At 42.5% G+C, this 27,237-nt stretch overlaps 1 protein-coding gene across 3 annotated transcripts in view; it reads right to left on the bottom strand.

Annotated features, from left to right (window-relative positions):
* Cttnbp2 (cortactin binding protein 2) overlaps window positions 1-27,237 on the bottom strand; it is a 157,687-nt gene that overhangs the window by 32,298 nt on the left and 98,152 nt on the right. For all 3 annotated transcript variants that reach the window (XM_050145890.1, XM_050145891.1, XM_050145892.1), the window contains 4 exons: window positions 14,930-15,047; window positions 10,363-10,638; window positions 8,431-8,526; window positions 7,197-7,276 (listed from right to left, as the gene is read on the bottom strand). In XM_050145890.1, the coding sequence (XP_050001847.1) occupies window positions 7,197-7,276; window positions 8,431-8,526; window positions 10,363-10,638; window positions 14,930-15,047 (570 nt within the window). The remainder of the gene's footprint in view (window positions 1-7,196; window positions 7,277-8,430; window positions 8,527-10,362; window positions 10,639-14,929; window positions 15,048-27,237) is intronic.

Here is a 27,237-nt window from a genome sequence, read left to right as displayed (position 1 = left end):
ACAGGATAAAAAGGTCATTCTTCAGAGTCCCCTTATTGGCAAGCTTGGGAATGGGTGCTACAGTATGAAAGACAATGTTTCTGCTAGCCATGAGTAAATTTTCTCTGAAGTTAAATATTATTCTGCTATGGGTAAGCCTTTAGTAAGAACTTGCTAAGCCTCACTTAAGGCACAATGGTGGCTATAACTGCCAAGGGGGTGTAAGGATCTAAAAACCATAGGATGAACACAGCACTGGCAAGGCTGATTTCTATGGTCTTGGTGGCCAATCAGGCTAACAGAAGACATGCAGACAAGGACCAAGACTAAGGCAGGGACTTCTCCAGAAACACGAGAGACCATTCTAGGAAGCACAGCTGAGGTTCATTTCCGAGGCTGAGGTGTTACAGTACTGTAAGAACCCTGGAAATACTCATAGTCAAAGAATATTACTGAGGTATAACTGTTCTCACTTGTATTTGTGACTAGGAATCCTGAAGAGTGTATGGGATTATATTAAAAATGTTGATAAGATTTGTTTAGTTATGACCTGTTTCTCTCCATCTTAAGTAGAATCTACACAGTGGGATCTTCTATCTATCTATGTATCTATGTACCTATCTATGCATCTATGTATGTATGTATGAATGTATGTATGTATGTATGTATGTATGTATGTATGTATCTATCTATCTATCTATCTATCTATCTATCTATCTATCATCTATCTATGGCTTAGGAAGTTTTTCTTCCATTATGTTTTTGATAATACCTACTGGCTTTCTATATCTCTAAGGAACACCAGCAATACTTCTCTCTGCTCTTCGTGAGGACATCTCTCATCGTGTCTTATCCCTGTGCCTCTAACCTTCAGGTTAGCTCGCTGAGAGCTCCCTGAGTTAGTCTCCTACAACACTGGATATTCACTACCTCGGTTTTCCTCTTTGCTGACTTGGGTACAGACTCACTACGCTGCAGCATTTTCACTTCCTCGACTAGTTCCTTAGCTTGTCCAACTTCTTTCCAGTGCTGTTCTTTATCACTCTCGGCCAGGTTTTACTAATTTTCTTGAATTGATTTCGGTTTCTATCTCTTTGCATTCTGGAGAGCGGGCCATACTTTTAGCCTGGTTTTTCAGTGGCTAAGATCTTGCCCCCTCATATTCCTATGTAGAAATGCTAACTGGATCTAGTGTGAAAAGTAGGAAGTGATGCTTTAAGAGGTGGGCTGGTTAATTTTATGTCAAACTTGAGACAAGCTAGAGTCATCTGAGAGGAGGGAACTTCAATGGAGAAAATGTCTCTGTAAGATCAGGCTATAGGCAACCATGTAGAACATTTTCTTAACAGTTGAATGATTGTAGGTGGTACTATCCCTGGGCTGGGGGTCTTGGGTTTTTTTAAGAAAGCAGACTGAACAAGTCACAATGAACATGCCAGTAAGCAGCATCCTCCATGGCCTCCACACATCAGCGCCTGACTCCAGGTTCCTGCCCTGTTTGAGCTCTTGCCCTGACCTCCTTCACTGATGAACGGTGTTATGAAGTGTAAGCAAAATAAACGTTTCCTCCTAAACTTGTTTAGGTCATGGTGGCTCATCACAGCAATAGTAATCTTAGTTAGGACACGAGGTATCAGTGCAAATTAGCAGAGCAAAACCCTTTGCCCCTCCTGCCATATTAGGACACAGTAAGAAGACACTACCTAGGACCAGGAAATTCTCACCCCACTGTCTCTGCTGGTGCTCTTATCTAGAGTGTGACTACAAGAATCTGTTGTAAGCCACCTAGTCTATGACATTTGTCAATGCAGCATATTCAGAATGATAAATATTCTGCTACAGAGATAGCAGTGACACTTTATCATTGTTTACATGCTCTACAACTATGGGAGAAATTGCTACAAAAGGCAGGAGGTGGGTGCCATGACTGGATTCACTTTGCTAGTTGAGGCCCCTTAGGCTCCTGTCTGTAATTTGCTAATTATAGGGTCCAGCAATGACTGCAGGATCCGCTGCCCAACAAGACAGAGAAGCACAGGAGGATGAACTAAAGCTCATGCTGTTTGTCTCCAGCCCCGCAGAAGTGCTCGTGAGTGATGCACCTCTCAGGACTCAACACGGTCTCACCAATCTTCATCAACCTCATGCTCAGGTGTCTCTAAATTTCCTAACGGCTATGAAAGGATTCACACTGACATAGTAGAGGAGACTTCACGGTGCAGCAAAAGCTGAGCCTAGCTCCTCATGTTTTCACTGGTGTCAATCTTGCAGTTGCTTTAATCGCTGGGAACAGAGAACTGGGGACTGGGAACAAGAAAGGGGTGACAGTGTTTTCTGATTTCAGGGAGGCCTCAGAAGTGAGCCGAATACTCTAAAGGCAGCAGGGAAGTCTTGGATTCTTGCTAACAGAGTACCGCAGAATATTTATGTAAAGATGTGTCGTATTTGTTTATGCTGCAACTGAGCAAAGGTGTGTTAGGCTTTACGTATAGAGACTTTTGTTCATGTAAAGATGTGTTCCATTTTCTTCGCCTCGCCTACCTAAAGCACCTGATTGGTTTAATAAAAAGCTGAATGGCCAATAACTAGGCAGAGAAAGAATAGGCGGGTCTGGCAGACAGAGATAATATGTAGGAGGAGAAATCTAGGCTTAAAATATGAACAAGAGGAGAGAAGGTGAGAAGAGGGAGGAGAGAGACATATTCGGGGCAGAAACCAAATAGACAGACACAAGAAGCAGTAAAAGTAAGGTATACAGAAGGAAAGAAAAGTAAAAAGCCTCAAGGAAAAGGTAGACGGAGAGAAATGGTTAATTTAAGTTAAGAGTGCTAGCCAGGAGTGAGCCTAAGCTAGGCCAAGCATTCAGAACTAATAAGAAGTCTCTGTGTCATGATTTGGGAGCTGGTTGGTGACCCAAAAGAAAAAGAAAACCTGGTATAATAGAGACCTCAGTTCTGTTTTTCTGAGTTTTTTTTTTATCACTTTTCAAAAATCACCTTAGTGGAAAACTGTGGACTAGAAATTGCTAGCCAGGTGCAATTCTAAACCAGAACTCTCAGCTCTCCAAATTAATCCCAAAGCACTATGAATTGCCGGACAGAAATTCTTTCACAAGGAATGGATTGTTTCACACCAGCGAAATGTGATACAGATTTCCAGATTTACTGAACATTCTACCCCTGAGATTTTCAACTGGCCTTGGAATTTAATCTTGTTTTACCTCTGAAAACAAGAGTGTTCTATTCATTACGACTCTCCTGTCAAGCTGTCTACACTTCCTGCAGGCTGATTCTGAACTCATAAAGCAGCAAAAGATCTAGCCTCAGAGATAAGCTATCTTCAACATCAACACCTCATCTGTTCTCACATACTCGTTTCTAGGGAGCAAGGGACAGGAAGCAATTCAGAATTTATTGAAAGGGCCTTTAACTAGCAAAACACTCCTTGTTTTAAACTCGCTGATATCCCCATGAAGTACAATAGAAGATAAACAAACACGTTTACTTTGTAGGTAAAGAGAAAACAGATGCACGGAACTCCCAACGTTTGTATTTTAACACATACATTCCAGTAATAATCTCTTCTCATTTTGGGTACTATCAATTCTTTTGTTGATTTTTTTTTCTTGGATCAAATAATGTATGGGTATATTGATTATCATTTACAATCTTAAACAAAAATTAGTTATCCAAGAAAATTATAGTTGATCCATTGGGATTGCTATACATATGAAAAACTTGGTCATAAAAAGCTATTCACTCATTTTAAAGTTATCATCTCGGATTTCTCCAAATGTCAGACTCTTAGGTGTAATGTCAAGTCGCGGTTCATGCTTCATGCTGCCAGCAGAGGGCTCTGCAGCTGGAAAGAGTGAGAAGTGAGCTAACTGTTTGGGATGGCACTGGCGGGAGGAAGGTTTTTGTGCTGAAAGGAAATCTGTTTGAAAAAATGAAATAAAATTCAGCTTCTAAAACTATAGCCCAAGTCGTAGTCAACAACATTATTCTGCTCTGGTGCAGTACTTTTGCTTATTAGTAAAGGAATACTGGCCTCATTATCATGATTTCTAGTAATCCGTTTTACTCTTTACTCTTGCATCTTTGGATCACATGTCAATCAGGACTTTGTGTGCGCGTAGAGATTCTGGAGATGAGCAACCTGGATAATGGCCCATCCATTCTGCCATTCCCCCCTCTCTACAGTGTTTCTCCACAGAATGGGGGTTGATACAAGATCTGTGGTCTCCACGACTGTCTCTGTGGCAACTGAGGTGCGGCTTCAAATTTGTGGTATTTTGTGGCAATAAAACCGCAACTTTTGTTTGGTGTTCCCCTTGTCATAGACAGCCTGAGTAAGAGCTGCAGCCTAGAGACAGTTTCAGGCCAACTATGTTGAGACATTAAACACAAAAGAGAATGGAAAAACAAAAGGACTTTACTCTGCCAACAAAACTGGGATAGCTGTCATTTCAGCTAGGAATTTCAATTTGGCCTCTTCTGACATACAGTTTCAAAGGCATCATTTACTGTCGTATAGGCATGTATGGTGGTCACCGTCAACTTCATCCCCTTCAGAAACTTCCACTGAACTTTTCTCACCAGGCTCAGAATTCACCCCCAGGTATATGTTGTGCGGATTTGAAATAGTGGATGCGTATATTATTTGAGAAAGATTAAAAACTAGTACCAATAATTGGTAATACTTGAAATGTGAGAAGACCTACCAAAGGAGTGAGAATGTATGTAATGATCTAGAAGTCTGTACAAATGGCATTTGAGATGTTAAAGAGAAAAACAAAGCTGGATTCCTTTGTGTTTTACAATTTGGGACCATTTTCTGAGGTCCCTTTTTATAGAACAGATACAAAGACATAAAGGGAGCATAAGAGAAATTACAATTCATATGAGCAAAGTCACACAGTATACATATTAGTGGACTGAAATTATAAAAGCCAGTATTTATTCATTAATGTCAAATAAAGCAGTTCTCTGTTTTCTGTTGTTTTGTTTTTCTGTTTTTTTTTAATTTTTTTTAAGCTTTATTTATTTAGTATGTATACAGCATTCTTCCTGCATGTATGCCTGTAGGCCAGAAGAGGGCGCCAGATTTCATTACAGATGGCTGTGAACCACCATGTGGTTGCTGGGAATTGAACTCAGGTCCTCTTGAAGAGCAGGCAATGCTCTCAACCGCTGAGCCATCTCTCCAGCCCCTGTTTTTCTGTTTTGTAATAAGGTCTCACCTTTGTAAACTAGGCTGCCCTTGAATTTATAGCAGTTCTCTTGCCTTAGCTTTAGCTCTGCTGTGTTTACAAAACCATCCTCCCTGTCAGCTCACTTGTGTTTATCTAGTTAATGGAATAAAGTGTTGCAAAATAAAGCATAGTGGCTAGTTTTATGTCAACTGACACAAGTCAGTCATTTGAGAGGAGGGGACGTCAATTAAGTAAATGCTTCCAAAAGATGGAGGCTGTAGGCATGCCTGTAAGGCATTTTCTTAATTAGCAATTCTTGGGGGAGTGCCCAACCCATTGTGGGTGGGGCCGTTCCTGGGCTGATCCTCTGGGGTTCTAAAGGAAAGCAGGCTGAGCAGGCCAGTAAGCATCGTTCCTGCATGGCCACTGCAACAGCTCCTGCCTTCTGGCTCCTGCCCTCACTGCTTTTGATGATGAACTATTATATGAAACCGAGTAAAATATCCCCCTTTCCTCCTTAAATTGCTTTCGGTCACAGTGTTTCATCACAGCAACAGCAGCCCTAACGAAGACATAAGGCTTTTCAGGATATTTAAATTTGTCATAGTTTTAGATGGGAACAATTCAGCCCTTGGTTAAAACCATGCTTCCTACAGAGATGTTGGGAGGGGGATGGAGGAGGCTGTACTTGCAGCCTGCGGATTATATTTTTAGCAATCAGGGGTCGACACCCTCAGCTTTCTTTCACGTACAGGAAAAAGCTGGAGCTCTTTCTCTTGGGCTCATTTGATATTTTGCCAGGGTGTGTGTGTGTGGGGGGGGGTGGGAGTGGGGACAAACAAAAGCGAGGAGAGAAAAGTGATGGGTCTGGGTCTGCTTAAGCCTGAGCTGCCTGCTGTACAAGGTGGGCCCAGACTACGAGCCTGGCTTTATCAATGTATGGCTTCACAAAAACATTCACTCACATCTAATGGAAGCAGCTTGTGCAAAGAGTTCAGGCAAACTATTTTTAACTAGTAGAGCTTCTATTATTATCTTACCTATTCATATTCATTTCAGTAGACCTCACTCCGGCACCTCCAGAATCTGGGTTCCATCAGTGCCTATGTGTATTGCTTTGCCCTCTATGTGTATGGCTCAACCTCTCTCCGCCTTACTCATTTAAAATGGAGGTAACTATCAGTCTTGCAGGGATATTATGAATCAATAAAACTTGCCATTCTATCTACATCTGTGAAGTGTGTAATGAATGTTTTATGTCAACTGACACAAGTCAGTCATTTGAGAGGAGGGGCTCAATATATGCTTGGCTGTTTTCTCTCTAAATCTACGGCCCTCCTTGACGATCACATTTCTCTTCCTCCTGTTAGTAACACACTGCCTAGTTTCAACAGGGAACCCGGTTACACACAACAGGACACACTTACCAGCTCAGTAGGGGCATGACCTAAATGCTGGCAACATGAGGATATGGTGGGACCTTGGAGCTATCATCTTGGCTGTTTCCCCTCCCAGACCTCTCACCTGCTGCAAGTTAGGTGTGTGAAAGAAAAAAAAAAAAAAAAAAAAAAAAAAAAAACAACAAAAAACTTCAGTCTTGTCTAAGCTCTAATTATTTGGTTTCTGGAAAAAAGGGAAAGGAGGCCAAATCAATATTCCAACTGGTGTGAACTTATTTATTCAATGCTAAATTATAAAAGCTTATAGTAAGTTATCTTGATATACACATTTACTCCTTTCTATGTCTATGATTTGATGACACATCTTTGGTAAGGGGTAGGTAATACATTCCTACCCAAGTTAAAACACTTTAGGAATTACTGGTTGTCTCTCTGGGTCAAAGAAATGGACACCTGGATCCTAGTGACAGAAATCCAGGCCACTGATGGATAGTCTACCAGGGAGAAGGGTGTTGGGGAAAATAACATAATAACCCCAGAATGCATGGTGGAGGAGGCTCACTCTTATCTACATGGACCACCTGATGGATGTCGCAATAGTGATGATGGCAGTGCCAACCTACCAGCCTGAGGTAGTTCTGCAGCATTTGAAGTGGGATCATGGATGCATAAGTCACACTACTGAGGCAGCCTTCTTGGGGACCTATGAGAAATATACACAGAGAAAAGAAATTGGCCTTTGCTTTTTAAACAGAGATAATCAAGACACCATGCAAGCTAGCATCAAAGAAACAGGACACTTGTGGACTTATAGGAGTGACATTCCGCCAAGAAGCATCAGAGTGACCTTGATACCTGTTAACTCTTTACTAAACAGCTAGTACCCCTGGGAACCACAGCTCCACAGTTAAATCTTGTCTCCCCCAAGAAAGCCCACTGACTATTTTAGCCATTATAGCTAGGCCCTCCAGAGCCCAGCTGCAACCCCGGAGCTGTGCCCGCTGGCTCCTGGGCTCTGTGCATCACTGTTTATTAGAAAAAGTTGTCACAGATAACATGTCTTTGCAAACCTTCAGCCTTGCCTAATGTTAATGTACAAGTTCAGGATCTCACTTTAGGTTTTGTCCCTACTCCAAGTTCTACCATTTCTCTCAGCACATTGGTTGAACTGAAATAAAGTTGCCAAAATATAATTTACATAAAAAACTTTTAGTCAACACTTATTTTTTCAAAAGTCCATTCCTATGTGTGGGAAATACATGAAGAAACCAGCAGCCTTTTAGAATTCAGGGCTGATAAACAGAAAATATATCATATACTAATAACTGGGCAATACAGAAGAAAATCAGTCTGAGACTCAGTACTATATATAAATTAGAAGTAAGCAGAAATACACCTTAGTGGACTGCTAAGACCACTGAGTGGCACTAAATTTGTAATACGTCATAAATACAAAATAGTAGATGCTTTCTCAATATTAATGTGTGCCATTATAATAATCAGACCAGGCATAGGCCACCATCGACAGTAACAGCAGACATCCCTGTTTTCACAGTCTGTCACTCCTAGCGCTCTGCCAGGTTGCCTTTAGGTTGTTTCTAATGAGGGACACAATGAATGCCGCAGGAATCTGTGAGCCAGGCAGACACCAAGGGTGACAGAAAGAAGACTCCGAAATCTCCCCTCCCCTTAATCAGTTATTTCAGAAGTCTCTAAGCAGCTCACTGTGGGGGTCACAGGAGCACTGTTAGGAGCACGAGAGCAGCATCCCTGAGGGTCAGGAGCTGGTCCGAGAGCCAGCTGTGAGGGAGGCACACACCCTCCAGCATCACTCTGGTTTGCAATCTCATTCGTTACCTGACAAAAGCACGGTGACCTGGTCTACCTTCTTCTTCTTCATCAAGTCCCAGGGTGGCTGGGGGAAGCTCTGGCCACTTGCCCATGGCATATTTCCTAGTTGAATACAGGGAAATAGAACGTCAAGGAGAGCCCAAGTGATGCTTCCAAAATGGCAAACACGTTATCCTCTGTGAGATGCTAAAGAATCTAGAGCTTCTGAGGTCAAAGGTCATCTAAAGGGGAATTCACTCCACAACGACATTTTTTGTTAAAGGTTAAAGGGAAAGGTGTTAACTCTATGGACTTCTCAAAACAGTAGTTTATAGAAAATCTAACAAGCCAGATTATTTCCAAGATTATGTTCTCAAAATTCTCATATTCTTAAACCACTGCCTGCTTCACGAAGTCCGGGGACATTGGAGAACATCTGATCCTTCATCATCTGTTCCCCAGAGATTTCCAGAACTTTTTGGTGTTGTTTCAGAATCCCAGTCCATCTATTTAAGGTTATCTCAGTATGACCTCAACACCTGTACAACCCTCTGCATCTCAGTTGACCTCAACTTCCTATATCGTGGCCTCAGAAAATTCTCTTGGAACGCTAAAAATAACATCGACTATAAACTGGCTATAGAAAGGCACTAAGCTAAGTCACAGAACTCAGTGACTTTTGGAACTGAAATTTTCCTTAGGCACGCTACAACTCTGTGATCATCTCTGTGATAAGGAGGAACATTCTGCACCCCTGGCACCCACAGTTCAGAGGCACACTCATTGGCTGCTGGGAATGTCCATTCACTGTTACCAGTTTCCAGATTAGCCAGACAACAGCAGCTGCAGGGACACTTCTCCCAGAACACCCCCTTCCTGTCTTTACGTGTCAGACTTCGGCATAGAGCCTTCTCTGCCCCAAACTGCTGGGAGGGGGGACATAATGTGTTCCCTGAGAATCACTCATGCTTTATCTTCTTAATGGAATTTTAAAATTACACAATGATAATTCCATAACAATATTTTAACTATCATGCTCTCAAGCTAGGGGGAATATATTTTAATGTAACCCTGCGTTTACGAGCTAACATCAAAAAGCCCACCATGTTTTAAGCAGATACATAAAAGCAATAGTAAAAAATTGCCTTTCCTTCACTTTGACCGTTCTTTTTAAACATGGTATGGTTGGATGGGCACGCTTCCCTCTCAGAGAGCCTGTGATGTGAATCCTGGCTTCTTTGCTCATTAGTCTTGTGCCTTTTGGCAAGCCCCCCAATACCTAGTTAGTTGTGCAGTGTGGCTTTGGTGTGGACTCTTCATAAAGTGGTGAGTACAAATCTTGGAAAGTGTATTTCTCATTGATGTTAATTTGGATCAAAGGAGAAAGAAGCCAGCCATGGGCAAGAGATGTTTTGTGAGCACTTACTGTGCTCAGAAAACAGACTTCGTCTTTTTAACTTGTCATGCCTGTCAAGTAGGAATAAGCAGTTACCACTCTGACCCATCCCATGTGGGAGCTTAGAATCTTCATTAAAGGATGTCTTTCTCTTTGAGACTGCACCGGACCCTTGTCATGGCGGTAAGGCGCTAGCATAGCACAATGCAACTGTCACGGTCTGAGAGCAAATCTGGAGTTATGTTCAGCAACTGTAGATAAGCAAGCATCTGTAGTGAGCTTAATTTCTTGCACTTACCTCAAACACAAGAGTAATGACAAAGTTCCATCAAAGGCTTTCAAGTTATTTATTCCCTAACATTATTTGAGACATCAAAGTATTTTTATATTAGCAGGCTACATTATGTAACAGCTCGTTGTGAAGGCTCAAGGTTTTCAATACTGGCAGCTGCCACAAGCCCAGCCTGGAATGTATTTTATCAGTGAACTGTAAGGTTACGAAGCCCACAAGCATAAATAAACCCAGACGCTTAACTTTCTTTTCACTTCAAGGCTGTTTATACCTAGCATGATGGATTGTATACTGCTGGGGCCGAGACCGATGCAGGAGTCGGTCGTGTTATTAAACGTCCCATCTTCCAGACTCCACCATCCATCAGAAGAGATGGCTTGGAAATGATTTGTCAGAGCTTGAGTCACCGCTTTGGAAAAATCATCCCAAGATGTCTGTTTGCGGATATTTAAAGCACATATTGTGTGTTCACATTCGAAGTCGTCAGAACAATTGTTGCTTGGCTGAATTTCACCCACAGAAATTCTTAAAGGTATCTTGAGAGCATCTGTTCGAAGAAGAAAGAGACGGAAGTTTATAAACAGTCTTTATAGAAAAAAAACCAAGCAACGCTACCAAATAAAATAAGCAGATATGAAGGTTTTAAAAGTGCATCAAAGGACGGCTATCTTATCAACGTTAAACTGAGCCTTCTTGTACTGGAGCAGATACTGGTCTCCCAGGCTCACCACGGTTTCTTTGGGAGCACACAGAGTGGACTATTTATCATTTCTGTAGTTCAGTCTTTTCGATTTTATTGATTTTTTTTCCTTCAGAAAGATTCTCAGGCTATTAAAAAACTCAGCAAGATCAGAAACCTTTCATCTAGAGTTCTCTATACTGTCCTTATCTTTATAAACAATGTCATAGACAAGTTATGATACAGTTCCAAAGGTCAGTAGGCTTACGAGAGTCCCCTGAGAGTCACACAGCCCTGGGTCTGAGCCTCAGACTCAGCTCTCTCTTAGCTCTGTGAGCTTGGTAAATGTCTCTGGTCTTGCTGTCCCTCAATTTCTTCCACAAAATGCGGAAAATACACAGAGAATCGTCATGAGAATAAATTAATTTATGTTAGTACGGTCTGCAGTGAATTCGACATGGTGTTACACAATGAACACCAGTGAGAGGTAAGTGTTCAATGTCACAGCAGGAACTGTGACTCTTAGTGCCCAGTGAGCGAGCATTCCCCTCTCAGCTCGCCTCTCACCCCAACAGCAGAGGCTGCATGTGATCTTCCCAGGCTGAATATACCAAATGCCTGGAGTTGGTACCCATGCACTTCTGTTCTCAAGAACTCAATGATGTTTACTCAAAAAATCACTAGTGCTTGTTCCTAAATCTTCTATGTCTGATGTTCTCATCATGATAATTAATGCATTTTATTTAAATATTCAATACACTATTGAAATAGAAATACTTCTAGTATAAAAACAAAGTGGAAAACTTTAGAGATATTCAATGAAATTGCTTAAAAATGTTTACCTAATGAGGTATAAATAAAGCAACTGTATATAATTTTAATGTATAATTTTACATTATAAAAAATGTAATCGTCTCTCCACAGATACTACCTTGAGTTGACTTCCTACATATGTTGAGTTGCTCAAGGACTGAAGTCATAGAGGACATAGCAAGGTTATATTTTGTTTTATTAAGAATGCACAAAATTCAACGAACAGAAGCTTACTAAACACTTTCACACAAGGTGAAGACTTGTGAAATACACTTTTGTTCTAAAATCAAATGTTTCAGGGGACGACTGAATACACATGCCTATAAGGCCAGCGCTACCTAGATTTGGTGTGTTATTAAAAAAAGAAAAGAAAAGAAAGTTGGGAAGGGTATATGAGAGCGGCTACCCAGGGTAAGTTGGGAGTGGCGATAAATACGATCAAAACACATTGGAGGCCTGTGTGAAAATCTTTAATTAAAAATCATACAAGCAAGTAAAATCTTAATCTGAATATAATAATTCAAATATAAAACCAAACGTGTCATTTTCCTTTCTGAAATGGCTTTTCCACTTATTTACCATTACTTTCCTTTCTGGTTGGCAGTGGCCTCTGATCCGCACAGAGGTGTCCGGGCTTGGTGCTCCTCCGCAGGCTCCTCTGTTTTGTCAAGGCTTTCTAATGACAGACTGTTTCCCAACTGTCTTCTGTCTTCTGTGCCATTCCCCCAGTGACCTTGCTCATCTCAGGCCTATAACTTTAAATACCTCTGACAGACTTGCTGACTGTCACCCATATCTAGGTCATACTTTCCCCGTGAGTTCTGCTGACTGGACATAGATATCTCAACCTCATGCTCCAAACATCTCCTGGTCTTCATTAGCCAAATCAGCTTCACCGTTGATAGCCTTCCCTGGATGGGTGGTGACAACTGCATCCTGCAGCTGCTCAGGCAGATCCCTTAGAAGGAGCCATCATTTCCCTCTTTTCTACTCTACATCTTGTTCATCAGGGTGTACGTATGACCCTTCATTCTGCATCTTTGCATCCCATGCTTTTTCTCATGGGCCCAGCTGCTATAATCATCAATATGACCCATGATTTTTACCGTTCTACTGAAAGATTTATGTTTTGACAGCCGTCCTTGATTTTGTACATGACTCTGTACACTCTATTCTCAAAAGAGTAGCTGGTGAAAGCTACCACTCATACCATCTGCTGTTATCTAGATATGAGAAGTCCTTATGACGAGTGTTTAGCTTCATTTCTGTTGCTGTGACAACAAGGGGAGGAAATGGTTTTCTGATTTACAATTCCATATTATACTTCTTATTCTCTGAAAAGTCGACATAGAAACTCAAACTAACATCCACAGTCAAGAATAAAAAAAATAATAAATGCACAGATCCTTGTTTGTTTTTCATTTTTGCTCTAGCTAGAGTTTTCCTTCCTTATGTTGTTCAGGACCTTCTGCCTAGAGAATAGTGCTGCCCACAATGGGTTGGGTCATCTAATATCAACTAACAATCAAGACAATCCCCCTACACAGGCATGCACATAGTCCAACTTGATCTAGATAATTCCTCATACAGACTCTCTTCCCAAATCTGCTAGCTACAATAATAGTCAAACTGAGACAATACATTTATTGGGTGCAATATAGGCAATGCCTATTTTGAATACCCCTATGACTTCATAGTCACTGTGGCTGTCTAGATAAGACCTGCACAAGAGCAAGCCAGTCAACAGTCCATCATCTGTGGAGGAGGGACTTATGGGTACCCACCCCTAGCTGAAGAGCTTTGGTATCAAATTACTTTCTGATATAGAGCCCATTCCACAGGAGAAAATATATGGCCGGTGCTATAAATCTGACCAAGAAGGCTTAGGAAACTCATAGTCTCCAGGAGTGAACCTATTATTTTGCTAAATGGACCTTGAAATATTTATCTCTATATTCACAAATTAGTGTGTATCTCAGACCACACTGGAGAATTTTCTTTATGCAGAGGTCAGCACAAGTCAATGCAGAACTCACTCCTGGTCAAAGTCAAAAGAATGATTCTCTTCAGAGTGCTTAATCATAATGGGACTTTTTTTTTTGGTCATACTTCTTTTCAGACCCATGGAAGAAAGAAGGAAAATATAAGATCCAGAAGTCGAAGGTCAAGGAGGACCACAGCAAAAGGGTCTTCTGTACATGACAGGACTGCCACACTCATGAATTCACAGTGGCTGCCTGGGTAAGACCCACACAAATGCAAGCCAGTCAACAGTCCATCATCTATGGGGGAGGGGCTTATGGGCACCCATCCTTAGCTGAGGAGCTTTGGGAAGTTGCATGTTGCTTCAGGAGGGAAAGTCAGTTTTCTTTAAGGATGTGGTTGGTCTCTGGTAGGTCAGACATGGTCCGGTGATGTCACATGCCTGTGTACACGCGGGCAGCACAAATTACACCATGCAGGTTATTAAGTTGGGAGAAGGGTTCAGGGGCAGGGCTGGGATCTGGGATACACATCACACATAGCTCTGATGGCTGACACCTATTACCACTCTGGAGGTGGAGGCAGGAAGATCACTGAGTCTGAAGGTAGTCTGGTATACACACTGAGTTTCAGGGGAGGGAATGCTACATAGAGACGCTCTGCAGGGAAGAAAAGGAGAAATGAAGGAAGGGAAGGAGGGTCAGAGGGACAGAGGAAGAAAGCAGCAAGGGAGGGAATGACTCCACATCTGAGTGTATTATTAGAGATGAGAGCATTATTTTAGATGTGAAAATTTTGCTTATCCTAAAGAATAATTATTGAAACAACTGACTTAATGGCCGGGTTGAGAGATAATAGATGTGTTACAATATTTTCTATGATCTGGTATTCCATATTCATAAGCCTATAAGGGAGCTTTCCTTAAAATGTACTGAAGATCATGTACTTGGAGAGCTGGAGGGGACCCATGGGAGAAATCAGTTATCTGCAAACACTGGTAGGTAACCAAGTGTTGGGAGGCGACCCTCTTGCCAGGATCATTGGACCAGCTGATGCAGAGCTCACAGCAAGGATTCCTCACCCGGCAGTCTAAAGTCTCCAGAGAATCTTGGGGAGGGGGGTGTGTGGCAATCATTTAGGTCGTTCTCTTGGGTTAGCCAATAAAATCTAAGAAAGAGCAAGCACTATTTGTACGGCACAGGACTTCTGTAAACTTGAGGGAAAAAGTGACGACATAATCAAAAGTGTTTCTGCTCTAACTAAGGCTCAGAGGGTGAGTTCCTTAGAGCTGCGCCGACATCTCTTTCAGCGCGCTAGAGGCCCCCGCGGTGTGCAAGCATGACCAGGCTGGAATATCACTCACTCAGATTCTCCAGCAAATGCTTGCAGTCATCAGTGGCAACATCGTGCACAGTCCGGTTGCACTTGTCTCTCCTTTCCGGCTCCAGTCCTCCATGCCTACACAAGATTTCTAGGCAGTTCTGTAAAGACAAGAGCACTGTTATAGCCATGCCCAAGTCAATGAACGTGAGTGCAAAACCCAAGAGAGAAAGTCAGTCGCCTGTGGCTAGCTGATCAAAAATTCATGTCAGAGGCTGGGCCTGGTGGCACATCCTGTAATACCCATACTTGGAGGTGGAGACAGGAGCGTTAAGAGTTTGGGACCTGCCTGGGATATATACGGCTTGATGTGGTCTTGCCCTTACACTTCACGGTATAAGCCATCCTCAGCTATGCAGAGAGACAGCCAGAGAGAAAAGAACAAAAGAAAAACAAACACAAATGAATCAAAAATGGAAGTGAAGATGGCTCAGCCAGTTGAGGCACCACTGCCAAGCTTGTTGATATGGGTTCCATCCTCAACACTTTCCTGGTAGAATTAGAGAATCCGCTCTCAAAGCTGTCCTCTGACTGCCACACACACGCATGCGTGCTCACTGAGCAGTTGTTTTACAGAGTAGAATAAAGAATGAAATCACTTCAGCAGACCATAGCCCTCTCATAACACTTGGCAATACAAAACAGAAAGACTTTTGCTTCGGTTGGCTGCTTCTTATTGCCTCCTGGTAGGGTATTATTATTTTCTATAAGAATAATGAGAACACCGCGTGGGCCAGAAAGTGGAAGGCAAACTAGGCATTGTTCTTCCTAATATTCCTCCCAAAGGCAGGCAAGCAAACAGAAAAGTATATAGACAAACAAGATGGGCAGACAGACAGACAGACACACACACACACTCATTTAGATATACCTGAGATGACTCTGCATGTCTGAGTTACAGGAACTGAAATATCTGTACCTGTGAAGTTTTCCCACTTTCTCTTCCTCCTGCAGTACTGAGGATGAAGTCTTGGGCTTGCATAGGGCAGCAAGCATCTTCCCCACCCCCAGCCCTTGGATCTCATAGTCTGTCAGGCAGTGCACATCCAATCACTCTGCAGCAACGCCAATCAGACATTCATCAAAGCCTTCTCTACTCTTGGCGTAGGACTTATATTTTTTTTGTTTTGTAAAAACATTTTCCCTTCCTAATAGTATTAAAATGGTCTCCTTGCAATACAACATTCCCACAAAGAACACACTGCTGTGTACTGTGGAAACATGGCCACAAAGTGAATCTAATTTGAAAGGAACCTTTTGCCGCTGCATGCTCCTTCTCAACCTTTAGCTACCCCACGTCCATAACTATCTTCTGATTTTTACCATTAGTGATTGCTCCAGCTTATCCTTAAACTCGGCATAAATGGCTGCAGGCACACTTTTACATTTAGCTTCTTTTATTCAAAATAACTTCTAATATTCATCCGTATATTACTAGTCATAATTGAACTTGACTTTAAAAAGCACTAGAGTGTGGTATTCCTGGACATAAACATGCAACAAATGATTCATTCCATCCCTGTTGATGCACATTTGGGGTCTGCCTTGGACTTTCCGGGGAGTGTCCCAGTTGAGGGTGCACAGCTGAGGGTGTATGCACTAGCAGCGGGCTGCTGCAGAACAGGTCAAGCGTCTGTGCTGTGTTAGGACACACTGCAAGCACTGCTCACAGTGGCTGTACCGACTCACACTCCTAGGAGGAGCATGTGCGAGTTCCAGTTGCTTCCTGTTGCCTCCAAAGTTCACTTTTCAATACAATAATGAGTGCACGAATTCAGGGAATTTCTAGGAACCAGCAAGAAAAGCAAAAAGGAAGTTGGAACTACCAATTAACATGAAATGTGACCAGAAGCCTTGCTGATCTGAGGGCAGAGGTGACACAGAGGGTCCTTTTGGGTGTTCATGGGATGCAAGGCGGGACCTACAAACTGGAGGAGCTCTGTTAGGAGACCCCTAAGTGAAGAAATTCTGCTTGTCTTCAAAGAAATATACTGGGGGCATTCGCTTCTCTCTGCTGGCTCTGGCTTAGGATGGAGGGGCCATATCATCAAAGTCTGGCTGTCATGGGTCGACGGATCAGCCTTAGAAAACCACTAAGCTAAATTAGCTGAGAGGAACACCTATTTTATAAACTAGTTATTGAGTTATTGTTTATAAAAGACTACTATAAACTATAGTTTATAGTTTATAAACTATAGTAGTTTATAAAACTACTATAAAGCCAGTTAAGTGAATAGGACAGCCAATAAGAAACTAAGATAATACGAGCTGAGACATTACTCAAACAGAATACAAAATGGGAACAAAATTTTGCAAAGTCCAGGATCACCATAGGTTTTTTTTTTTTAAACCACAATTATTCTGTAGTTAGTACTTGTGGCGAAGATAGCAAAAGCTGAAGCAGACCAGGATTTGAATCGTGCTAATGGATACAATCATATTTAAAACATCACATGGCCTTTATAGCATTCCTGCTTTAACTTCCTTATGTGTTTCAAATAATGTCTTGGGTAGGACTGCCACATGACTCAAACAAAAGTTGCAAAGTCCTTTGATGCTCGGTATGAACCAAGCTTCCCGTGTTTATTGGCAGCTGTAATTTATTACAGTCATTGTCAGTTAGAAAACATCCTAGTTGGCTAGTTGATAAGGTATCAGTGCACAGAGCAAATACTAGTCTAAAGATAATTTAGGTGATGTAACCTTTAAATTACTTTTTTTTTTTTTTTTTTTTTTTTTTGGTTTTTCGAGACAGGGTTTCTCTGTGGCTTTGGAGCCTGTCCTGGAACTAGCTCTGTAGACCAGGCTGGTCTCGAACTCACAGAGATCCGCCTGCCTCTGCCTCCCGAGTGCTGGGATTAAAGGTGTGCGCCACCATCGCCCGGCTTAAATTACTTTTTTTAAATGATAGAAATGTTCAAGTCTCTCAAAGTAAGTTTCTTTGATTCCTGACCTTCAAAGTGGGTTGTTTCTAGTTGGCATGATGTGCAGGTAGGGCGGGGAGATGTGCTATAACCAGTGCTGCCTTTTTCTTTAAGGAGCTTGGAGGATGTGTTCATGAGGATAGGCATTCAAACACTGCTACATGCCCAATCTTGTGCTGGTGCTCAGGCCTTATGGGAAACACAAACTACATGAAGACTGACTCAGAAGGTCCTTCCCAACAACTACAGCTACTATATAACATTTGAACACATGCTAATGTCTAGGCAGTTCCTTACACTTTGCAAGAATAGTCACGAATCATGCAATTTTCTGAAAAATGTATTATTGTTAGATCCTTCATGCCACCCAAACATCCCAGACTGCACTTTCATATACTGAGGTGGCTGAATGTCACTAGGTAGAATAATTTTATTGCTGTCATCATGTATTTTATGAACCAATGACTGAAATATTGTTATGTGGTGTGTGGTTGACATATTGTTAATATAAATATTAAAATACACACATATGAAGTGCTATGCCAGGCACTATATTAAGGTTGCAGGTTCTGAGGATAAATAAGGAACCAGTTCCATGTATTATGGAGAGGTAAAAAGAGCCATAAAGAGTTTGATACGGGGCTGGGAAATATCTCAGCAATAAAGAACGTTCCTAGCAAGTATGAGGGCCTTTTAGATCTCGAAGACCCATCTAAAGCTGGATATGGGAGTATGCATCCCAGCACTCCTACAGTAAGGAGGGAGGCAGAGCCTGGCACTCACTGGCATCTCAGTCAAACTGGTGTAGGCAGTGACTAGTAAGAGAGTATCTCTAAAAAGGCAGAAGGCTACGACCAACTCCTGAAGTTGGCCTTTGATGCCTGCATGCATTAATGTCATGTATGGATCCACACTCACGCACATGAACATACCTACACACACAATGCACAGATACAGACAATTCCTTTTATGTTACATATAGAGAAAAGTAAGAAGTAAGGGCTGGCATGGTAGATTGCTGCAACAAATGCCCAACAGAAACACTTAAAAAGAACAAATGCTTGCTTGCAATCAGTTTCAGAAATTCCCATTCTTGGTCAGTTGCTTGTGTTGCTTTGGGCTTTTCATTAGGTGGCTGAAAATGGCAGCGGCAGAAGGGAGAGCAAAACTGAAAATCGTATGCTGACTGGGGAGCACAGGAAAGAAACAGAACGGGTCAGGGTCCCAATATCCCCTTCAAAACAATAATCCTGTATGTCCAGAGGATCCCTAACTAGGTCCCACTTCATAAAGCTTCCACTGCTTAAAACACAGCAAGAGAGCTATACCTGAGACAGCAGGGAATTTTCACTTTACAGAAAAGTAGGAAGAAAGAAAACATGGAGAAAATGTCTACCTTTCCATCTATCCATGAGGGGCGGAATGAAAAGGAGGCATGCTGTGATAGAGTTTCTGGAAGTAGGTCGCAGTGAGCAGCATGCCCGACCCAGGTGACTAGACAAACGAGTTTAAACTGGAGTCTTCTGGAGATGCATCTGCTATCACAGAGATCTACACCCTGGTATCTTGGGCTTCATTTGCACCCACATTCCATTTGTCAGAACGGAATCTTCATTTCTGACCATGAGCCCAGAGCAAAATGTAGGGATTCATGATCACAGAGAATGAACAGAAGAGATGCAAGGATGATGAGAAATATCTTCCACCATCATTTAAGGAGCGCTCAGAAGCAAGGGACCAGTGCCAAGGAGATAGCATACAAACCCCAAGTTCAAAGTGTTAGAGATAAAAATCAAACTCCTGGCAGAGACGCGGAACTTGTGAAGGGTCAGAGGGGAAGAGAGAAAGAAAAAAAGAAAGGAAGGAAGGAGGCAGGGAGGAAAAAAAAGGAAAGGAAGGAAGGAAGGAAGGGAGAGGGAGAGAGAGAGAGAGAGAGAGAGAGAGAGAGAGAGAGAGAGAGAGAGAGAGAGAGAGAGAGAGAGAAGGTTTACAATTGCACAGATAATGCCCAGCTAAGTGCTGAGAACAGTCTTTGGGTGTGGGTGTGCCCACTACCCTGCAGGCAGGGGAGGCAGAAGCTATTAAGATAGACACGCTGGCATAAGCAAGTAGGTAGACGTAGGTGTGAACTGGTTAAAACAGAATTGTCAGAGGGCAGCTATAAGGCTGCGCGCTAAGCAGCGTGGGTTCTCCTCTGTAGTCACGGGACTATGTGCAGGGAGAAAAATGCTATGATCAGCTCTGTTTGAAAAGCTGATGGATGCATGGGAGAGAGATATCGGAAAGGAAGAGAGCAAGGAAACAATGCTCTAAGAGGACTTCTTTTTTTCAGTCACTCATTGGTTCAGGAAACTGCTTCTGAACCAGATTCCCTGCTAGAAACAGTACACACAGACGAAGAAGAAATGTGCCTAGCGGATTAAGAAGGGAGAAATACATGCAAACAATTACAGCACAAACTAAGTAAGCAAAACGTGAGCAGGTAGGTGCCTTGGGAACTTCTGAGTCTGAAATGTCTACCCAGATATTTTTGAGGCAACAAAGGTCAGGATTTATGAAGATGGCACTTGAGACTATGGGGACAGTAGCTGTGAAGCCAGGGAGAGGTTGGTCAGGCATGTGGGTCACATACAGCACCCACCAGGAAAGGTGACATATGCTTGCAGTCTGAGGCCAGTGAGAAGGTGCTTAACCATTGCTTTAGGAAATCCTACTCGAGGGTGACAGAGCCATAAATGGATAGGAAGCGAGTAAGCTATATTTAGCCATAAATGGGTATGAAATAAGTATCACCATATTTAGCTGTTAGGTAGGTCCTACCCATGGCCACATAAAGAAAGTGGAGACGGCAACAGAGTCCAGACTGCATCCAAAGGGCAGATGAGAAGACACAAGGACAGGACGCAAGGAGTAAGTGAGGAAGCAAATAACCAAAGTTAATTTACTAAGACATAAAACCTAGAGCTGTGCTGGTAATTTGAACTCGTGGAGTATGAAAAATGGACAGGTAAACAGAGAAGCCTGGTACTGCTTTCAGCTCAGGAAACCGAAGAGGTGAGCAGACAGAGCTGCCACCATGGTGAATCAAAGGAAACGTGGTCATCCCCAGGGCTGCCATGTACACCTCGATGCTGAGATGTTTGAAGAGTGAATGCCTGCAATGAACTGTTCCACCAGGACAAACATAAGCATAAGCAGGACTTTACTGGGCAAACAGAATGTTTGGAGATGCACAGAGATGTGCGGAGAGCTTTGAATAACTTTCCTGAACAGTCTCAGAATATTCAGTAGCCATAAAGACAAGGTTCTGAACTACCAATAGACTCTATGTGTGGGATGTCAATGAAGACAGTACAGAGTGAGAGCGGAAAGGTGTTTAAAGTCAGACACGTGACAGCTGCAAGTAGATGAGCCCCCAGTTCCACATTTTGGGTGAGGGGTTGAACTTGGTTATAGCGATGCTTATTGTGTCCCCATTATGTTTCTCCCAGTCAATCATTGCGGCTACAAATAAGCAAGCATTTGTTTGACCTTCACGTAATGTTCTGCAATGAAAACTTAACAGAATCCTTCCCTTTGTTTACACATAGTATGACATTAATTTTTTTTTCACTAAAAATTAAAGGGGAAAAGAAAATGATCAGAGAAGATAAAAATAAAGAGATTTCATGGCTGGAGAGATGGCTCACTGTTAAAAACTCTTACTGCTCTTGTAGAGGGACTGAGTTCAGATCCCTGCACCCATGCCGGGCAGCACACAACAGCCTGAAACTCCAGGCTGTAGACAGATCTGAAGTCTTTGCCTTCCACGAGCACCTGTGCTCATGTGCACATTCCCACATACACACACATGTTCACATAATTAAAACAATAGATTTCTATTTATTCCAAATACCATCTGGTTCTCTTGTTTTTGTGCCTCCCAGATACTTCGTCTGACTTCTTTAAACCTGTTGCATGATTCTATCCAATAAGGAAAAATTCCAGTGACCTCTACTTTGCAGCTAAGACCTAAGTGGGAAAAATACAAATCTTGGGTCCTATACAAAATGTTCTGCACATTCACACCTCATCCTGGCCACCTGAAGAACAGCAGTGGTTGCTAAAAGATAAAAGAAAATGTTAGATATTCCTAGGGCTGAAAGCCTGGCAAAGTCACAGACCACGATCCTATCCCAGCGCAAGGATACCTTAGAGACGCAGTAGGTGAGCCACTGCCTGTCCAGAGGGCACTGGGGCTGCCTAAACATGACATCTGGGATGTTGAAGAGACAAGTCTACAGGACAGGTCCAGAAGTCTAACATGACTTTAGTTATTGCAAAAAACACAGTGGGAATGAAGAACCAGAGGAAATTGTTAATAAAATACAAACAAGACTAGGAGGAAGCACCAAAATGGATCCTGGGAATTGCTAGAGCATAGCCAGAGGGGACGCAAGGATGGTGCAGTATTAGAAGTCCAGGACAAAGAGGTTTTCATGGATTCTAAAACTATTAAACAAGGTAGGGGAGCTTCACAGGAGTAAGAGTGATAGGAAGGCACGGACTTGGGGGACAGATGAATTAAAAGTCTGACTGACCCACAGAAGACTCTCACACAGTCCCCTAACAGAAAATGCTTTGGGGGCCGGAGAGATGGCTCAGTGGTTAAGAACATTGCCTGCTCTTCCAAAGGTCCTGAGTTCAATTCCCGGCAACCACATGGTGGCTCACAACCATCTATAATGAAGTCTGGTGCCCTCTTCTGGCCTGCAGACATACACACAGACAGAATATTGTATACATAACAAATAAATAAATATTTTTAAAAAATATTGAACATCTTTTTTAAAAAAAGAAAATGCTTTTGGAAACTAGCCATGGTGGCCATATATGTAACTCCAACCCATGGGAGGACAGAACTCCCAGATTTCTGTGAGTTTAAGGCTAGCCTGGGCTATATGTGCCGTTCCAGAACAATCTGAATTTTAGAAGAGACTATATTTCACACAAGCCACCACTAACAAGAAAAAGGACAAAAGAATCAAAAAAAAAAGAACAAACAAACTCAGAACAATAGATAAATGAATAAACAAGATTTGTCTGGGAACAAAAGCTTTTATCACTGATAGAGACACTCAAATTCAATCTCCTTATTTCTTTGGCAGGACCTCAACTTCTCAAAAGCCCCACAACAGCAAAGAGAGTTACGCTAAGAGGTTCTTTTTTATCAGACTCCACATCTCCCATACCAGGCGTCTTCCCTAGGGTCATCCTCATAGATTCCTGGGAGTTTCCGTTGTACTAGGTTTCTTGCTCATCCCTGAGATGCCTGTCCCCAATCCAGAGCCTCAACTCTCCATCTCCAAACCAGGCAAGACTTCTGGTGGATGGATTGTGACATCAACCCAGCCACATAACCTTCGATCTACAAGTTGTCCTCCCTGCAAGATGTGCTGCATTAAAGGTAGCAACAAAACTGTAGGAGTGGTCAACCGATGACTGGCTCGGCTTGAAGCTCATGCTGTGATAGGAGTCCATCCCTGACACTGACTGGGGTGCCAGAACCCAGAGAATGGAAGGCCCACAAACCCAGGATAGAACCAAAAATGACAGGCATAAAAATTCTGTTTTTATAAAGTCAGTGAAACAATTCCTGATGATAGTCCGCTATACCCATCGATCGGTGCCTAGCCCAGTGTCATCAGACAGGCTTCATCCAGCAGCTGATGGAACCAGATACAGAGATGCATAGCTGAACATTACGAATATCAGTCAGAGCTGGAGGTGGACAATCCTGAGGAAGAGGGTGTAGGAAGGGTTGTAGGAGCCAGAGGAGTCAAAGATACCACAAGAAAACCTACAGAACCAACTAGCCTGGGGCCACAGGGGTTCACAGAAACTAAACTGACAGCCAGGGAGACTATATGGGACCGATCTAGGTCCTCTGCCTCTATATTATAGCCGTGAAAATTGATGTTCTTGTGGGACCCCTAACGGTGGGAGCAGAGGTTGTCTCTGACTCTTTCACTGGCTTCTGGGACACTTTTCCTCCCACTGGGTCACCTTGCCCAGTCTTAATATGAGGGGTGGTGCCTACTTGATATGCCATGGTTGGCTGATACCCAAGGGAGGTCTACCCATTTCTGAAGAGAACTGGAGGAGGAGTGGATGGGGGGTAGAGGGGAGGTGGGGAGAGTAGTTACTGGGATGAGAGTAGGGAGGGGAAACTGAGATCAGGATGTAAACAATCACAACAACAATAATTCTAATAAATAATACATGCAAAAAGGAAGTTTTTTTTAAAATCTGTTTCCAGGAAGCAAGGAAAACAAAGAAAAGCTTATCCCTGGTCCAGCCTTCTCTGTGGAGCAGTCAGAGGCCTGGCTGAGAGAAGGCCTCATGTCGTTAGACAGCAGTGGCTATCTAAACAAACTCAGTCATGGAAAACCATCCAGGACTGCAAAAGAGCAAGCACTACTGTGGAACCCGAATTCTCCACGAGCCATCTTTGAGAAATTAATTTCATCATTTCCCAGGATTTCACTTCTTCAAGTCCAAAGCACAGGGGCTGGAGTGAGTAACCTCTGCCCCTTCAAGCTCTAGATCCTGTAATTCTTAGCTGAAATCTGAGCAAACTTTCATTATGGCATCTCTATATATACTTTGATTTATTTGTCTTCACTACCCTCTCCAATCACTTTCTCTTACTCCATCTCAGGTGGAGCCCTCTTTTCCCCTCTTACTCTAACTTGTTTCTCTGTAGATGAGATAAAACATCCTGACAAGAAGTGACCTGGGGAAAAAAGGTGTATTTAAGCTAACAAATTACAATTTATTATGAAAGGAAGTTGTCAGGGAAGAATTCGTTGGGAAAGGAGCTCCAGGCAAGGACCTAGAGGCAAGAACTGAACTGTGGCTATGGGGAAAACTATTTACTGGCTTGTTCTTCATGGCTTGCTCATCTTGCTGTCTTGTGAGATCCAGGACCACTTGCCCAGGGATGGAGGAGGGGGATAGGAATAGGTAGGTGGGCCTTCCTACATCAATCATTAATCAAGACAATGCCCTACAGATAGACCACAGGTACACAGCGCAATCTGATGGAAGCAATTGCTCAATCAAGGTTCCTTCTTCCTATGCGACTAATTCCTATGGAGTTGATAAAACTAACCAGTATGCCCATCTCGTATTTCCCTCTGGGGTTTGCTTCTCAAACTCACAGAGATCTGCCTGCCTCTGTCTTCCGAGTGCTGGGATTCAAAGTGTGCACCACCACCGCACGGCTGTTTCCTGATTTTTAAAAGTTCATCAAGTTTTCAGCTCTCAACTGTGGCTTCTGCAGCAAGAAGTCCCAAACGCATATCCCCACACCTGACTTTTGGATCTGCCTCACAGCGGTGCTTTCCCAGATGCATCACTTACACCCACACTCACATGTATATATCAGTAAAAATCTAGGATCTGCATCGGAGTGAGAATATGTGGCATATGCTTCTGAGTGTTTGAGCAGAACCACCAGCCTAATACAAACTAGAAAAGTTAGGTGACCAACTGAGATCATTTTTAAGGCCCTGTTGTGGTTGGAGGAGAATGATTCTACTACACACCGATGGTTTGGATTTATTGTTTCTGAAAACTGGCCTTTGCAACATATTATAAATGGATAATCTCGGAAAGCTGTTTTGGCCAGAATCAAACCATTGTTTCAGACGAGTGATACAGATAGATTTTTATAATAATTTTGACTAGAAAGGAAGGATGTAGAGGAAAAAGAGTGACAAAATCAGGAAATCTGGGCTTCATTCCCAGCGACTATCTATTAAACCCTCTCAGGCTTATATGTTCTAATCATAAAGATGTCAAAATGGAAGATTAAATGCCTACTCTAGAACTAAAAAAAAATCTATAAAAAATCTATTATTTAAACAGCTTAGCATTGTGTGTTGTCAATCACTCCTTAAAATCTCAAATCAAAAACTGATCTTATGCTTTTTAAGAGGCTATGGAGGAGTCCTATTCTGAGAGAAAGAAGTCATATTTCCTGTTATACAACAGTGAAGGAGCATTTACTGCGGTCAGGGTCTGGGAGATCAATGGAACTATCATCTTTAATCATCAAAACTATGGGACTAATAAGAGTTCATATTGAAGTTGCTATGCGGCAGCACCATCCTCCCCTGAAGGCTAGTTCCCAGGCCAGGAGGTTCCTCTCGGCCCAGCAAAAGAGGTCCAGAGGTACGGTAGGGAAACAACTTAGGTCAGATATGCTCTGCTGCTTCCCTGAGTTGTGCTGCAGGCTGAGGATATTCATAACCCACCTCTATCAGCTCCATCTCACATTACAGGGTTTTGCTGCTGTTGAAGGAATGGTTGTGAGCAACCTACTGTCTTTCCATGAACCTTCTTGTCACCGAAACTGCTGGTCTCTGAGAGCCTGCATTTTCAAACTTAAATGACTTACACTTCCCATTTATGTCTCCTAAAATCTTTTACACCATTATATATATACCACCAAAATGATACATATGTATCATACACACACACACACACACAGTTCTCAGAATTATTTCTTTTGCATCAACGAGTAAAACGGGGGAAACATAAGACTAATAAGCACTGAACAAAATCGTGCTTTTTCTTTTCCTTCTCTTTGAAAACTGTGAAGCACATGGTGTCTGCAGGAGATCTAACAGTTCCACACACACATGTGGCATGAATCTAGTTCTTAATTCAAGCATAACCCAAACCACCTTCTATCACACCAATCAGTGCTTTTTCTTTGCTCCTTCCTGAAAGATACTATCTTTCCGTTCAGCTTCACTCCTGTTCCACGTGTGTCGTGTTCCATCCCTAGACATTTATTAGTTTGTGTGTACGCATGTCTATGTATCTGTGGCGGGTGTACGTATGTGTGCGTACATGCTTGCCTGTGTGTGTGCATGTGAAGACCAGAAACTGACTTTGGGCGTCTTCTTCTGTTGCTCTCCAGCTTGGTTTTTGAGGCAGACTCCTCCCTGAGTGTGATGGTCAGGGTTTCTGCTAGGTTAACTGACCAGAAAACCCCTGAGATCTGTCTGTTTCCACACCTCAGTCCTGGAGTTGCAAGAGCATGCTGCCACACCCGGCTTTCATGGAAGTACTGTTTATCGAAGCTCAGTTCCTCACGCTTATGCAAAAAGCTCTTTACCATGAAACTTTTTTCAGCCCCATCCTTGAATAGTCCTGTCTAATAATTCCATTATTACCACTGTTCTCACCACCTTCCACTTTGCTTTTTTTCTTTCAGCAACAATTTACTCAATATCCCACATGGTATAAATACTATGGCTAACTTAAATAATTTAAACTGGATAAGCACTTATCTTAGCTTTTTAAAGCTTTCCAC

This window comes from Alexandromys fortis, unplaced genomic scaffold (genome assembly GCF_014885135.2).
Source record: "Alexandromys fortis isolate MF-2015 unplaced genomic scaffold, M_Fortis_MF-2015_v1.1 scaffold_34, whole genome shotgun sequence".
NCBI lineage: Eukaryota > Metazoa > Chordata > Mammalia > Rodentia > Cricetidae > Alexandromys > Alexandromys fortis.
This window is presented reverse-complemented; position numbering and strand designations above follow the sequence as displayed.